Below are 15,907 nucleotides of genomic sequence, written 5' to 3' on the forward strand. Positions count from 1 at the left end.
AAATAGCTTTTTTTAAAAAATAAAGATCATGAGATATCCATAATTAAAGAGTGAAACCGGCACACAATATTTGTGAGGTTTTAGAGCGAGTTTTTCTTTACAGACTTTTAGGGAAATATATAATAGATAGAAATATAAGTAGATCAAGAATTTACTCAAATTATCACTTCTCTATAAAAAAAAAATAAACAAAAAATAAGCAGTTTGTTTAGATCTACAAGAAAATTTTTAAATGTTCTAATTTTTTGGGTACACTTTTTAAATGGAAGTATTTATGTTATATGTGTACTTTTATTTTTTTTTACATTATCCTAAAAAATAATTCTTCCTTCCAAGTAATATTTACTCTCATTTAAATCAACCAACGTCATGCAATGGCTTATTTGCTCACCCAATGGGAAATAAGTGACATTTCTTCTTCTTACTTATTCTAATCAAAGTCAAATATTTGATCCTTCTGTGAGTAGTTTGCTACTAATTACATCAGTCTGATGTATAGTATTTTGTGTTACTAAAAATACATCTACAAATTAATAAATGCAGCTTAAATTATGCTTTCAAAGCACAGTAGAAGAAAGCCCAAAGCTCATACATAAACATTGACAGCAGCTCTGTTTCCAGACTTTAGACACCCACATACCCACAACATAGGTGCAAATTGGAAAAATCTCTGCTTGTTCATCTGGTAGGAAGTGTATCTGAAAGGAATATATCATGTAGGATTTAAAATCAGGATCAACTTCTTCCCAATAAAATAAAAACAATCCCTTTTAACTCTGTTTTTCCACTCATTACATTTTCCTCTTGCTGCCTTCCTCCTTTCTTGAAGGACAGATATTTCCATCCAGACTGAAGAAATATTTAGCTTCAATTGAAATTGAAGTACAACTAGTTTTTCTCTTCTGAATGAAATAATTGCTATTAAGATAGCTAATTAAAGGTAAGTGTAAGAAATGTGCAAGAAACTCCTTAGAAGCCGAAATAGTCTTAAAACTTAACTGAGCACTGGAATTTTCAGCCATGAGACATTAACACAGTCAAGAATCCAGCAATACAAAACAGAACTGGACATTCATGTAGGTATCAGGAAGATCCAGTCTTACAACTAGCAAGAAGATAGTTTTGGAAGATAAATCTCAAAATGCAGGACAAAATAATCTGTAACTACTAAAGATCAAAACATACATGATGGATGATTATCCCACATCCACCACGTAACAGGTGTTAAGAAATCGCCCTTAAGAGGCAGAACTCATGGTGAAAAACATATTGTTCTTTTGGATTTCATAATCCAAAGATAACCTAAGAGAATAGCTTCTCCCTTTCCTTAATTACTAATTTTGAATTTTAGACTTCTTTTTTTTAAAGTGAAATACATGTATGGCAGTGTATTGATCAGCCAGTGAAAGTCTTTCATAAACTGAAACAAATGACACTGCTCAGTGCTTACTAAGGCAGAAATCTCCTAGTGAATAATTGGAATCACTACAATCCCCTGCATGAGGGGCCACACAAAATTCAGCAGTACAAAAGGTACTAATTTGGACAAAAAATCCACAAGACCAAAAGAGGACCCTTGAAAAGATTCTTGACCAACCAATAGTCCCTGCACTGACTTGCTATGTCAAGATGCAAAACTTGATACCACTGATTCTGAATTTACTGAACTGGCACAATCACCATGACTGGGTGAATGTTAAAAACACACATCCCAGGGGCAGCTGTCAGAGTCACAGGTGTTGGCTGCAATTTTAACAATAGCACTGTTTTTTCTGGTGTACTCAACTACTTAGAAGAGAAAGGAAATTGGAATATATGCACATAAGCAATTGGCTTGTCTTATTTACTCTTGTTCTCCTGTTTGAGCCCAGAAAAACATTTAAAACCCAGTGATTATGGTTAAACCAAACCAGTTAATCAAGTGACTTCAGTGCAATCTGCCTTGTTAGAAAATCATCTGAAACATGCTGTAAAGCAGCAGCAATAGTCCAGAGATACATTTACATTGCTGATAACTGACATAAATATGTGATCCCATCCCAACTGACAATGTGCAAATAGCACAGAAGTGCTTCCCAGTGCGAAGCTAACAGCACTATTCAGCTGCAACAAGAACAACCCAAGCATATTCACAGCCATTTGCAGGGAAACGGTTTTTGGACACAACAAATTCACCAGTGTTGAGGCCGGTCTCAGGTTAAAAAGACAGCCTTGACCAATGGCCAGGGAAGTTACACTGTCACCTCAGCACTACCTGTTACCCTCACACAACACCTCTGCCAGACAAGTGCTCCTCACACCTTCTGCAGCCCATCTCCAGAGCTGGGGCCAAGTGAGAACACCTGCTCAAAACCAGCCTGGCCAAGAGCGTCTGTAGACCAGAGCTTGCAGGCCTTCATTATCACTTCTGTCACAAACTTACTGCGCTCTCATAAGTAAATAAGGGGTTTGAAATTAATTTTGGGATTTAGGGACCACTGACAAGCCCCATCTAGAATGGTATCCTGAGGATGCCTCACATGCTGTTCATCCCTGAGCTGGGCAGGAAGCAACTGGAGGTGCTTTGGTTTAAAAGCAGAGTTGGAAGAGGAAGCAGAGGCAAAGCACCCATTGTGCAGACACTCCTCCCCACCACTGCTGAAGGAGCCAGTGCTGCACTGAACCCATCCCCCAGGCAGGGCTCTGCACGCTGTTTCGGTGCAGCTTTTGGCAGTCATCGGCAGAGGCAACCCAGAAAGAACGAGGGCTAAACAGAGTATGTGCAAAAACACACCTATAAATGCCTCAGGACATTTTGGGCAAGAAAAGCTTAAGCTTCTGAAACCTAAGGAATCTCAGGTGTCTCCAATAACTGGGAGAGGTTTCCACAGGCAACACTTTTGAAGGCAACTGCCTGAAATATGCTTTAAGGGATACCAAAGTCCTAGATTCTTTACTGGATTTAACAATAGCTACTGGAACAAGATTACTACAGGCATTTACTCAGCTGAATACAAAGCATTCTAAAAATACTTTTGCTTGTCATAAAATAAGATTAGAAAAATATATATACAAAAATCACATGAACAAAGGTAAGTATGAACAACTACCTGGGATTTCTGAGTTACAAACAATACACACTATTTAAAATGCAGAGGCGTTGCCACAGAAAAGAAGTTACTAATCCTGTTGGGGCAAAGTAACTGCACTGGTGTGTGGTTTGCATGGGGGAGGGAAGGAAAACGTAAAGGAATTGCTTTATTAGCCTTTTTGCAGCTTTGTTTGTTTGCTTTTTCAAAAAAACCCCAGCTTTTCAAATTACTTTCAACTGATAGATATAAATGAAGAAACTTGTGTTTATCAAAGCAAGTATTAACAATTTAGCTAAACTTCATTTATTCCCAGAGATACCTTAGGGCTAGTAGTTTAATATGTACCTTAATGGGTTGCCTTACTTTTATAAACTAGAGGGTAAAACTGAAAGACTTTCCACTGAGACATGCTATTAAGAATATTCCTCTTCCTCAGCATTTTCACTTTGAGTGAATACAAAGTAAATCCACTTTACTTTGCTAATGAACCAGCTCTTTGTTCATTTATCTATCAAGCTATTTATAAATATCTTGCAATCACAGCATTATCTGGGGGCTAAGGAGCATGTTTCAACTCAAAACAAATGGACATGTCATCTCATGTCCTTCCATAAACAAAAGCTAAGGGCTTGGAATCCAGCAGAGATTTAACCTCGTAATCATGTTGCGTATGTTCATTTTCATAGCTTTTCTTAGGAGCTTGTAACAGTGTAAAATACGAGCAGTTGCCCTTAACTTGGAGCGGCCCTGGAAAGCAATAAATTGTTGCCCCAGATGTAGGTGAGACAGGGGACACGTGGGGAGGGTCCCCCTTCCTGGGTGTGCTCTGCTGGGTTACACCGGCTGCCCAGGGACACCGGGGAGCTGCTGCCTCACTCGGGCAGGGAAGCAGCGCTCATTGGTGGAGATGAGGCAGGAACTCACAGAAGCCTCCTCAAAGAAGCTTCTGAAACTTTACTTTTCCCCCACCAAATACCTACAGCCTACGCCAACACAACAGCAAGCTCTGGCTGTACGACACTGACTTCTCAGATATAAATAAGCATTTTTTGGTGACACGTTAGGTACAGCAGTATATGAACCAAGTGGTAATTCAATGAAATGGATGTTCCCAACTAGAAAAGACTGCAGCATATCCAGATTAAAATCACGTTCTTCACATTTTAAAACTGAATGCAATTTTTAACTCTGTTTTTTTAACTTGCACAGACCAAAGAAGTGGTTGTTCAGTATTAACACTAAATAAATTTCTCCCCACCCAATTCCATGGCATCTACCAGCAACACTATAATGAACGCAAAATATGCTTGTTCATTTTACACATTTTTATTTGTACATATGCAAGTACTAAATAACTAACACTCAGACTCTGGGAGAAAGGTTAAATTGATATGAATTCTAAGAAATTCCCATTAATAACTCGGTTTCATGATATAACTGGGTGTAAAATCAAAAGGGCTGTGACTAAAAAAAAAAAAAAAAATAAGTTTTTAAAGTGATTTCTTCACTTGTAGTGCTTTCAATTCTTTAACTTTAAAAGTCACTACACATTCCAAAAAATGTTTATTTAGCCTTGCCTAATCAAGCAATGCAGAATATCAGAAAACCTTTATACCCTGTTGTTTTCACCTGGAATTAGACAATGTGCTTACCATACTCTGCAACCCCCTCATTCCCTAAATCCTACTGAAGATCTACATGGAAGTGAAGTTCCTCTCAAGTTTACATCTCTCAGCAGTCTTAGGCAGAACGTTATGATTTTTCTTTTTTCACGTTTTTAAGCTCGGGTGCTATCCCCACCCTTTCCCACCCAGACCTTCCCGTTTCCACTCCACACTGAGCGATTTGAACCAAGGGAATTCTGCAGCCCCAACGCTGCTTCCCGTTCCCACATCCCGCTGTGCCAGCGGGGCCATCCCTTACCTACTGCTGCCCACTGCATCTGTCCCGACTGATGAGAGACAAAAGTGGTTGCAACTAAGAACACGGGGTGTTTACTGTCTCTCCAGAGGGACTGGAACTATCTCCTTTTGTTTATACCTCAAATCCCAAAGTCCCAATAGCCTTTCTGTTCCTAGACTTTCACCTCCAAATATGTTTGCCCTCTACTAACATTTTACCCAAGGAAAAAAAAAATCTATTAAGAAGCGCTCAAATGTTACCTATGATATCAAAACATACACTCAAAAATCAGTTTAACCAACTGTGATACTGTGATTCATGTAAAAAAACAAAAAGCTTCAGTATTTTAACAGATATCAAATCCTGGAATAACTACTGTTGTAATTTTAGGGTTCTATTTTAACAGTTAAAAGAGAGACATCTGGCAATAATCTACAAATAAATACAGTGTCTCCATTCTTAGTTTCTCCTCCAAAACACTACCTAGGAAATTTTTGCAGCATGATTCATATAATCAACGTGATACATTACAATGCCTTTCAAATAATTCCGAATTCTTAGTTCATTCAATAAAAAACTCATTTTTGAAAGAGAAAAGGCAACATGCCCTGCCAGAAAACTTGCTTTATCGACTCAGCCCTGCTGCCAGCAGGAACGTGGTGAAGCAAACTCCACGGTTTCAAAAGCATTTTTTCACAGCGAGGGCAGAAACAGAAAGAGGATTATTTACCGAAATGTGAGATTCCACAGGTGAGGCCAGAGACGGTCTGAAATCCTCTTCTTTTAGTTCCAAAAGTTTTAATTTATGATGCAGTCTGTAATAATCCTTTCAAGCTGCCAGGTAGAACGCACGCCATATCTCAGCCGTGTTTTCTTTTGCCCTTTTGCAGTGTAACTTTGGTATTTGCATAAAGCTTAGTCCTGGCCTATGGGACTTTTTGAACATCTACATGTTAGATTAGCTGTCTTGACATGCTCTATCAAGCATGACATCATGGATCTCCATGGTAACCTTAGCCACACCTGCCCAGATGCCAGAGTTACCTGTCATGTTCAGATCTAAATACACACAACAAAAAACTCTCAACCACCATTTTCTAGGCAATCAGCCCTGCAAAGGCACCGGAAGGATTTAGGTTTTGTTTTTAATTGATTGAAATCTAATTTCATTTGCCAAGAAAATTTCTTCTTCACGGAGCACTGCCTGAAGCACTAGAGCTGCTTCTGACCCTTCCACACTTCCCAGCCTATTTCCAGTCAAACAACAACTGAAGAAAGCTGTAGCAAACTTCTTCCACCTCACTTTCTTACCCCAGGCTCACAAACTCCCGCTCAGAAAAACTTCTACACATTCATTTTTGTTCTCTGCCCCTCAGAAAGGTTTTTTTAGAGCTGACTTGTAAAACAGGTTCACAGCAGGGATTACCCCCTCCCATTGCCAGGTTAGCATTTTAACCTCTTAATTGCTAACTCCTTTTCACGATTGCAGCTACAGACCCAGCTTTTACACTTGTTGCCTCTTTCCTTCTCTGCTGACCGGAGTCAACCTCACCTAAGCAGGTGACTGTGTTCTTCCATGAGCTCCACAGCAGATGATTCACACTGTCTGAAACTGAAGACAGCCCAGACTGTTTCCCTCTTGCTTTCTTTATTTTTTACCTTCCCTGGGGATTACATTAGCACCTTCCTTTCATTACCACAGGTGAGACAGCCTTGGCAGAGGTAAGGTATTTAAAGCTCCTGCAGAAACTTGCAGGAGCTTTAAATAATAAAAAATTATTTAAAAATAAAATAAAAAAGAAAAATTTGTTCCTTGGCTTTACAGACATCCAGGTGGAGCGAGCTCTGGTGCCCAGCTGTGGACTTACCTTAGGAGGGGGAAAAGCTGCAGTGTGAGGGTGAGCTGCTGGGCCCTGGGTGGCAGAGCTGTGGCCATTGGGTTCTGCATTCTCCTGTGCTGGGGTGCATGCCTGCACCCCCCAGGCTGCTGCAAAGTCATGCTCCACTTTACCACAGACCAGTTTAGCTGCAGGCTATTTGCAATATCCCAAGCCCCTTGTGCAAACAAAGATGGCCCCTGCCTCTGTGAGCTTTCCTTTCTAGAACAGGATATCACAAACAAGGCAACAAACCTTCGGAGGAGAAACGATCTGTGTGCACAGCTGGGAGGTCTCAGGTCATCACATTAGCTAACCATCTGTAATCCCTGCCGGCACTTTACCTGGCCGTGATTGTACTTCTGATTTGTGGCAGATTATCAGGAGCAGAAATGGGTCCTCGGGAAGCACATCCAGGGAGGGATTTATCTCAATAAATGAAGCCTGGAGGAAACCATTAGTGCATAGTGGAAGATGCAGACAACATTCAGCTGCCCTTGCTGGTGGAAGACATACAGTAGGATGTGACAGCATCAAATTTTTTTTCCCTGATGTTTATTTCTTGCAAACAAGGAGTCTGTTTGCCATACTCAGATAATGATGGCTAAAATGGGCAAGAGAAGAATGTCCACACAGAAGAAACCAAACAATTAAAATTCTTGATTTTCTATTGGCTGTGGAGCCGACAGGGTTTAGAGCAACATGGAAGAGTAATTAAATTATATACCAGGGGCTACCACCTGACTGTAAATACTGGGGTATTTTATGTTTCAGCTGCACAATCTGACAGAGAGATTAGAAAATGGTGTTGCACTGACTAGTATCCTTGATAGGCATCCTACAGTGGGGAAATTCCCACAATGGACAATGTTGGCACTTTCCAGATACTGGAGCAGCTGAAGAAGTAAAAAGGGAGAAAAGGAACCTGGAAAGGAACCTGGAAAGGAACCTGGAAAATAAATTGTGACATTTTAATTTAAAATGTGACATTTTAAATCATGACTTCCCATATATCCTACAAATTTTGTTTGTGATGCATGTATATGCTACATATACATACCTACTACATGTGCATGTAGTTTGTCTTCTATACCACTGCTACACACTTACATATGTAAGGGTGGAAAAAAGGAAGTATGGATGCTAAACACACATACACACCCTCAAGGCAAAATTATACTATAGTCTTATTCATGGAGTGGCTAAGAAATCATGCATTATATGTACACATACATGCACACACAGCTGTGTGTATATATATATTTATACACACATAACTATGTGTATCTATATACAGTTACATATAAACACATACACACCAAATACTGATATGTGGCTGTGCACACAGAGACACAATTGGTAAGAAAATCCCCCTCTGAACTGTAATGCTATGATCATCATAGTCTTACTGCATCTGATGAGCCAGACAGTTGATACATCACATGCCAACTAAGCAACTTCCTTACAATCAACTTGTATTATTTATTTCTGCATGTTTTCATGTGGGTTTCGTTCAGTTTATACTTTTTTAAGTAAGGCTGAGTTGCTGGAGTCTTCAGTGTTTCCCACTTCCAAGGAATACATTTTGATGCTCTAACAGTAGTTTTAAAGTTATTTTGTTTTAAAATTGTTTAAAAATTCATTACACACAACACATACAATATATGTCTAATCACCAAAAAATAGAAGCAGGAGAATTAATTTTACCCTCAATAAATTAGCAAGGAAGACACATTTTAAACAAATATCAAGAGCAGTTACTGCATTCCTTCTGTAATTTATTGCCTTCAGAAAAGACTCAAATTACAAAATGTGTAGGGTGTAATGCTGTAGGCTGTTCAAACTAGGTTTGCAGTGTCTGCAACACTGGAACTAAATATTTACATGACTCCAAAAGATCTAATCTCTGGATTTCGCCCCACTCCCACCCCCTTTATTTAATTTGTATGCTATCTTTATCCACCACCCAGCACATTCCACACAGTCACTAAAGTTCATGGAAGAGATAAGTGGGGAGGAAAAAAAGTCAAGACTTTAAAAAGAAAGGAGTAAAACTGTTTAAAAATAAGGAATAGATCATCTTCATTATAGATGCAGTCTTGCAACCATTTTAGCTGGATACAGATGGGTTCTAACAGTGATAGCACCTGGGATCTCTAGAGACTCTGTAAAAGAGAAGTTCTAGGGGTGAGTTAACAAATTACAATCTTTCCAAACTTGTAACAGTCTGATCTTCAAAGCCTCTCAAGTATGCAAAGCTTCAAAGAAGTTTGGAATTCGCTAAGAGCTTCCATAACAGTACAATATTTTTCCAACTCATTTTTATTCCTTATTTACAATTAATTTGCTGTTAATGCTGAAACACCTATAAACCACTAAGGGAAATTAACTTCTACAAAAAGGCTTGCTGTCAGTCATTTGTTAAACCAAGAATAATGAGCACAAGATTTTTTAGACCAAACTCCAAATTCTGATGCTTGATTGAAAAAAAATTAATTATAGAATAGATGGTAGATTGGCTGAACAGATTAAACTCTGTCATTGCACCCAAAGCCAGAGTCCAGAGTTAGGAAGAGATCCCTGCAGGGCATTCCCTGAATTCAGAGGTCGGTGTGTCAGCAGCCTCCACCTGCTCTGAGAGATACATCAGTGTGTCACCTCCCCTCTGACCCTACATCTACTGCTTGCTGCTGGAGAGCCACTGCAGGCAGAGGCACACCACCCTCGGGTATGCTGCTGACAGACAAATGTGGGTGTCAAAGCTCCCTGGAGGAGAAGATAGTTATAGGTAAGTCTGTTCTGTTTGCATTACAAAACTCAAAAATAGAAAAGAAAGCAAATAAAAGGGTAACAGAGCCAGCTAAAGCATACAGACACACTCTGCAGGTATTGTCTTTACTCCCAGGCAGCGGTGCCTCTACTAAAATGTAACAGAAGTTAACAGCTGTTCCATATTTTCCCTTCAGCTGTGAAAAGTACACTGAGACTCATATACTAAGATCAAGAGTCTCACCTTCACTTCTTTCTCTGTGTATGCTCTTAAAAAAAAAAGAAAAGCTCTTCAGAAATGTCAATTTCAACAAACAATTCCAAGGTAATATTGAACAGATTAATTTTGTTTCTTTGAATTTCAACATCTGAATCGCAGGCCACATCCAAAAAATTTGTTTCATACTTCGTTACATTCTCACCTTTTGTAATGAGGTAACACTCAATTTTGTAGGAGTTATAAGGAGTGTTAAACAAAAGACATGATACAAATTTCACTTCCTTACCTGATCTCTCAGTCTCTCCTGGTGTCCCATTATTGCTGTGGCATGGTGGGGATATTTCTGTTTCAGATGCTCAAGAAAAGCCTCTCTCTTCCTGTCCATTTCTGAGGTTTGCATTCCCAGTATTTCTTTGGAACTGCGAGGGCCACCTACTGTATGTCTTCGAGGGATGTTGCGGGTGGACTTGGAATTCGAAGAAGTGTGACTGCTCGGGGTGGAAAGGAGCTCTTTAGATCGGAGACATTCTGCATCATCTAGTGATGTTACATGCAAACTGGGCTTTGACTGGTCTGAAAAGAAACAAAAATCAAAACCAAACATAGTTTATATTATAAAAACTTGGAATACCAACATTCACATTAGTAGCAAAATGGGAAAAAAGACTGATATGAAAGCTAGGTACTTTTAAAAGCCTGGCAGTGCGCAATGGCATGTTCTGCATCATTAGGCATATACACATCATAGTAAGTGGCCCAGAAATAATCCCTTATATAAGCTATGCACATACTTATCTACTTTTATCACAAAATTGCAGTATTGCCTCACAAAAAAGTGAGTGTCATTAAAGTAGATGTTCCTTTTATATCAACTTTACCTATGTGGCTTGAAAAGAAGATCTGACAGGGCCCTTATTCTCTGACCTTTAAGATCTACAGGATGCTTTCTACAAGAAGAAACAGAATTCTTCAATAGGGTCCAGTACACCTAATGGCCCCAGAACTAGTATCCTTAAGGATACAAACTGATAAAATTCCTTTGACAGAGCAGATTTGTAATCCTTTATCTTTTTTTTTCAGTGTGTTTTCAACATGTTCTGAAACACCTAGGAAATAATAAGAGGGTTTGGGAGTCTCTTTTTTGTGATTTGTGACTGTGGTCTGGTTTTAAATTTCACAGATCTTGCTCAGATTTTATATGTCTCAGGACAGCAGGCTGGAAAATTCTACATCATTTTTCCATAAACTATTTCTTAAGAAACAGAATAAAAGCAAGTTCTGTGTGACCTAAAAAAAGGGGAAAAAAAACCCTCAGATAAATTTTACTGCTTTAAAATCTACTTTAAGACCAAAGACCGCGACGACATTTGTAAAGAGATAGGCAGACACTGTGGGTATGTAAGTGCTGGCTTATCTTCAGGTAACTCTGTAACATGAACCCTCTGGTGCTCAAAAAATTGTAGACTGGAGCCTTGTTACCTAATACCTTTGAAAAAATCCCTCACTCCTTTGTCAGCAAAGAAGAAAAAATAAACTAACAAAAACCTGAAGTACTGAAAAGGCCTCTCCAAGTCTGATGTGGCCTTCCTCATCTTTACCGGACAGACTCAGACTCAGACAACCCTGAATGTTAACCCTTCCCAGCACCTCCCCGGGAGCAGGGAGCTCCTTCTTTTACCTGTCCTGAATAAATCTTTATTTCTCTCTGTCTGACAATTTTTTTTTTTTGCCTCAGAGTCCCTTATCGTCCCACTGATGTTTCACCCGCGTGCTGCCATAATGCAGCACCGCTGTTTGGAAACTCGCTTCTTTTTATGGTTCAGTCAGTCATTCTGACACTGTGTGTGGTAGGCACTCCACTTGCCTCAGGATTTTATGCTGAATATTTCTCAGCTTTCTGGCGTGCATTGTCAATTGCCTGCCTCGTGCCATGAAACACCAAGCCATAGTAATAAAACCAATCCTCAGTGAAGCTGCTGCTGGATGTCCCACCAACTCACACAGGGAATCAATTTCCTTGGGTTCCATAACAGAACTTGGCCCTGGACAGTCCTCAAAGACTTCACATGTTTCTGTAAACTCCCTGTACTGTTCAAGGGCTCCAAAGTTTTCAACAATGCCCTCTTGTTTGCATTCATGGAAACCATCCTGAAAGAAGATGCAGGCACAGGGGCCCAGACTGCAGGTGACACCATGGTTTGATGAGCACAGATTTGGACACAACTTTGTGAGAAGGTTTGGTGCACAGGGAAGTCTTACTCTCACACAGATTCAAAATGTCATCTGTGATCTTCACAGCACCTTCTAAGACCTTCTTAGCAGCACAATCCTGGTTAAACCTTCAGAGCAGCAGCCTCACCTTCATGTACAAACACGCATGCACTCAACTTTTTCAAGCACAATTCAGTTAAGAAACATCTGTCCTCTCTGCTTATTGAAAAGCCAGAGCATAAGCCACCAGGTACACTGAGCTTGTTTGAGAAAAATGGCAAACAGGAAAGCTTTTCTTGCAAGAAGCCAGCATAGCTACTCCAATTACACTCAGTGAAAATGGTTTCTGAAAGCTGCGCAGTCATTCCAATGGATTTTACACGGGAGGGAAACTAGGTGGGCTGGGGCTGGATGGAATTTACCGCCTTTATTTTGTTGTGCCAAGAGCCTAGAGGTTACATCCCTGAGGCTGCTGGAACAAAGTCAGAGACATAAAATAAGGGATTTTCTCGGAGTTGGAGGGAGTCAGCATGAGCGCGGGTGACTGAGTGCAGCAATTTGGTATAAGCCCTCAAAGTACGGTCACAGCAGCAGTTTCAATCACTGAAGTGATGGCAGGCACTTCCTCAAGAAGGCAGGTAAACCTATGCTGACAAGCACAACCCAGAACTCATGAGTGTGTATTTTGGGTCCTAAATCTCTCTCATGCAAAATCTTTCCCTACACTGCACTTCAGTCTTTTCAATAGTTTAAGAAGGAGCTAATTATTTGGCACATAAAGAGACATATCAAGTAAAGTGTTTAACTGCTGTTTGTTATTAGGTGAAACCTTGAAAAGGAATCAAAAATAACATACTTTTCTTATACTGTGTTAGAAAGTCAATAAATTCTCTTATTTTTCGTTCATATATTTGGAAAATACTGCATAAATACCAGAGAAAAGAAAGGAATGTAAACTATGCAAACTAATTTCTCATCTTGCCAGAAAGCTGACTTGGACATCCAGCAAGATCCTGATCCTGCAACACTACAGCACACAGCAGCACATTACTTTCTTTGCAACCCAAAATCTACTGTGCTTCAGTATGGGTCTTTTCTCTACTAACTGCTGAAAAAATTGTTTTGGACCACTGGATAAATGACTTCAGTGGCAGGGCTGAGTACTGGGCTGTTGAAACTCCCCTGTGGCTCTTGAGACACATCAGTTCTACAGATGATGTGTATGCCACAGTGCTATAGGGAGGAAAAACTGAGAGAGATTTTCTGGATTTTGGAGTGCTCAATAACATAGTGGGTAAACCTTCCATATCTTCCAAGTGAAGATAATAGGCCTAGCAAATCAATCTCCACAGATAACTGTGAAATGTGTGAAACATCATGTGATGGTTCCCAGATGAGTGCTAAGAGTAGGAAAAGGATAAATTATGCAAGTACCCTCCTTGGGAAAGGAGGAAAGAGAAGGCAATAGAAAACACAGAGGTGTGAGATAAGTTTGTCTCCCTTTCTCCCTCCCTCATTTTCAGAAGCTAAAAGCCAAAGGTCTGTTACATAAAGCAGCAAGTCTGGAGGGCAACTAAAAGCAAGACTTGCTGATTGACAGGGAGAAATTTGGTTATCCAAAGGCATGAGTAACTCTTACACTTGATTTGCTTCTCTGATCTGAAAACAAGATTCAAGATTTCTTAACATCACCAACATCCCCATTACTACAGTAAAGGCCCAGGTCTGCAGTGTAGAAGGAGTATGTTTAGGATTAGCAGCAAGATTATCATGACGGATTAATGGCTGTGAGCTAGGAAAAAAAAAAAAAAAAACTAGAAAAATAAAAAGTTCTTCGATATGTCCTGGTATGTAAATCTTCCAAGTCACATCCTCCATGAAGTCTACAAAGGTCAGGAAGTCACTTTGCTTCATTACTTTAAATGCTAGTTTAATAGTCCTGTTTTGCAACCCAGGTGACATGAGAAAAGAGCATTTTCAGAATAATTTCAGTGAGGAACAAATGTGGACCTGACCCATACTGATACTGTGAAACTGTGCCTTGAAGTGAACCCCATTCAATACTAACATTTTTAAAAAGAATATGGCTTTAACTGCATGAGTCAAACCAACTTCTGCTACATTTATGTAGCAGTAAATGTGATATTATTTGGAATTGTTCTAATTTACTTCACTGTCTTTACAATTAGCTCTCTTTCCAATGTAAATTTTGGACAGGGGCCAAAACTACTACATTTGGTTATGAGCTTTCAGCACTCAACATTTTTGGGAACCATAGAATCAGTCTGGCTCTGTTTTCCTAGCTCCACATGTATCTGAGGCAGTTTCATACAACCCCTACAGAAGAAATGTGTTACTGAAGGCTTTTTTTTTTTCACTAGTCAGACACATTCTTGAAGACTTCCGTCCCACTAAACATAAACATACATAGACACAGGTTACTCCTAATGATCAGTAATTTTACTTAAAAAGTAATTCAAACGAGCATCAACCAATTAATGAACACCCAATTTAAAAAAAAAAAAAAAGGAAGATGATTATTTTCCTCCTAAATTGCTAATACACTATTTGTTAGCATTGCATGCTCATAACCTTGTGTGATTTTTTTAAACCACATGTACTATTTGTTTCACAGAAGCACAGCAACACAACTTTTCCTGACGTGCCTTTGAGGAGCACAACACGCAGGAAATGGGAATGTTCACAGGTGCCCCACAAACACTACAATAGATACAGATTAGATTCGGTATTTGTCAGGCTACCTGATTGTTACGTTCCACGTGGAATGCTATGTTTTCGTCCACTTCATAGGAAATAGATAGTGCAGCAGCGAATGTATGAATGCACAGCGGCAAACCCCGCTTAGACAGTCCTGGCTTCGCTCCAAAACAAACCCCAGCGGTTTCACCCAAAGTAAACTAACCCTGTCACAATCTGCCGTGGATCTCCCTCTTTCAACAGACACCCCGAGGTAAAGATGAGCTCAAACCCACTTGTACGAAGGAAGAGCTATCTCTCTGGCACAGCTGAGGCTGGCACAGCGTTTCAAGGGAAGGGGACAGGCTGTCCCCACCTCAGGCTCCACACCGGCAGGATCCCGCACCCGTGACAGCCATGCAGCGTGCTCCCGGCTTCGGAGGGCACACAGAAATCTCTCCGAAGAGAAAGTCACAAAGTTTCAGTATTAGGGAAATGTGCACAGCAGAGCCATTAGTACAAGAAAAAAAAAATGCTATTTTATTTTTTCCATGCATTCTGTCTCCAGTTATATAAAGCAGCAACGAGGGACATGCTTAAACGTAACTCCATCTTTGCCTTACTTATATCGCCGCTTACTTACCCTTCGTCTGCCTGCTGTCTGTTGGGCAAGCCAGGCAGAGCTCAAGTTTCTGGCTTTCATTTTCCTCCATTGTCCCTGCCTACCGCACAAGCTCTCCCCTCTCCAACTTGGAGCCGCAGCGCCCGCACCGTCCGCGCCGGGCTCGGGGCGGAGAAGGGCGCGCTGCGCTCCGCCGGCGGGAGCCCCGCTCAGTCCCCGCGCAGTCCCCGCGCAGTCCCGGCTCAGTCCCGGCTCAGCCCCCGCTCAGCCCCCGCTCAGTCCCGGCTCAGCCCCCGCTCAGCCCCGGCTCAGTCCCGGTTCAGTCCCCGCTCAGCCCCGGCTCAGTCCCCGCTCAGTCCCGGCTCAGCCCCCGCTCAGTCCCCGCTCAGTCCCGGCTCAGCCCCCGCTCAGTCCCCGCTCAGTCCCCGCTCAGCCCCCGCTCAGTCCCGGCTCAGTCCCCGCTCAGCCCCGGCTCAGTCCCCGCTCAGTCCCGGCTCAGCCCCCGCTCAGTCCCCGCTCAGCCCCGGCTCAGTCCCGG

General features: G+C 40.9%; 1 protein-coding gene across 11 annotated transcripts in view; it reads right to left on the reverse strand.

The window, feature by feature from the left end:
- Positions 1-15,661, reverse strand: part of KIAA1217 (KIAA1217 ortholog) — a 175,905-nt gene extending 160,244 nt beyond the window's left edge. For 3 of the 11 annotated variants that reach the window (XM_058831443.1, XM_058831442.1, XM_058831440.1), the window contains exons 1-2: positions 15,391-15,660; positions 10,126-10,412 (exon numbers count right to left, since the gene is read on the reverse strand). In XM_058831443.1, coding sequence (XP_058687426.1) covers positions 10,126-10,412; positions 15,391-15,460 — 357 coding nt within the window. In that variant the 5' untranslated portion in view covers positions 15,461-15,660. Of the gene's footprint in view, positions 1-5,703; positions 5,884-10,125; positions 10,413-15,390 lie in introns of those variants that run through there. The other 8 variants (XM_058831438.1, XM_058831441.1, XM_058831436.1 and 5 more) reach the window with 3 other exon arrangements.
- Positions 15,662-15,907: the final 246 nt, after the last annotated feature.

The sequence above is a fragment of the Poecile atricapillus genome, chromosome 2 (assembly GCF_030490865.1).
Source record: "Poecile atricapillus isolate bPoeAtr1 chromosome 2, bPoeAtr1.hap1, whole genome shotgun sequence".
Classification (NCBI taxonomy): Eukaryota; Metazoa; Chordata; class Aves; order Passeriformes; family Paridae; genus Poecile; species Poecile atricapillus.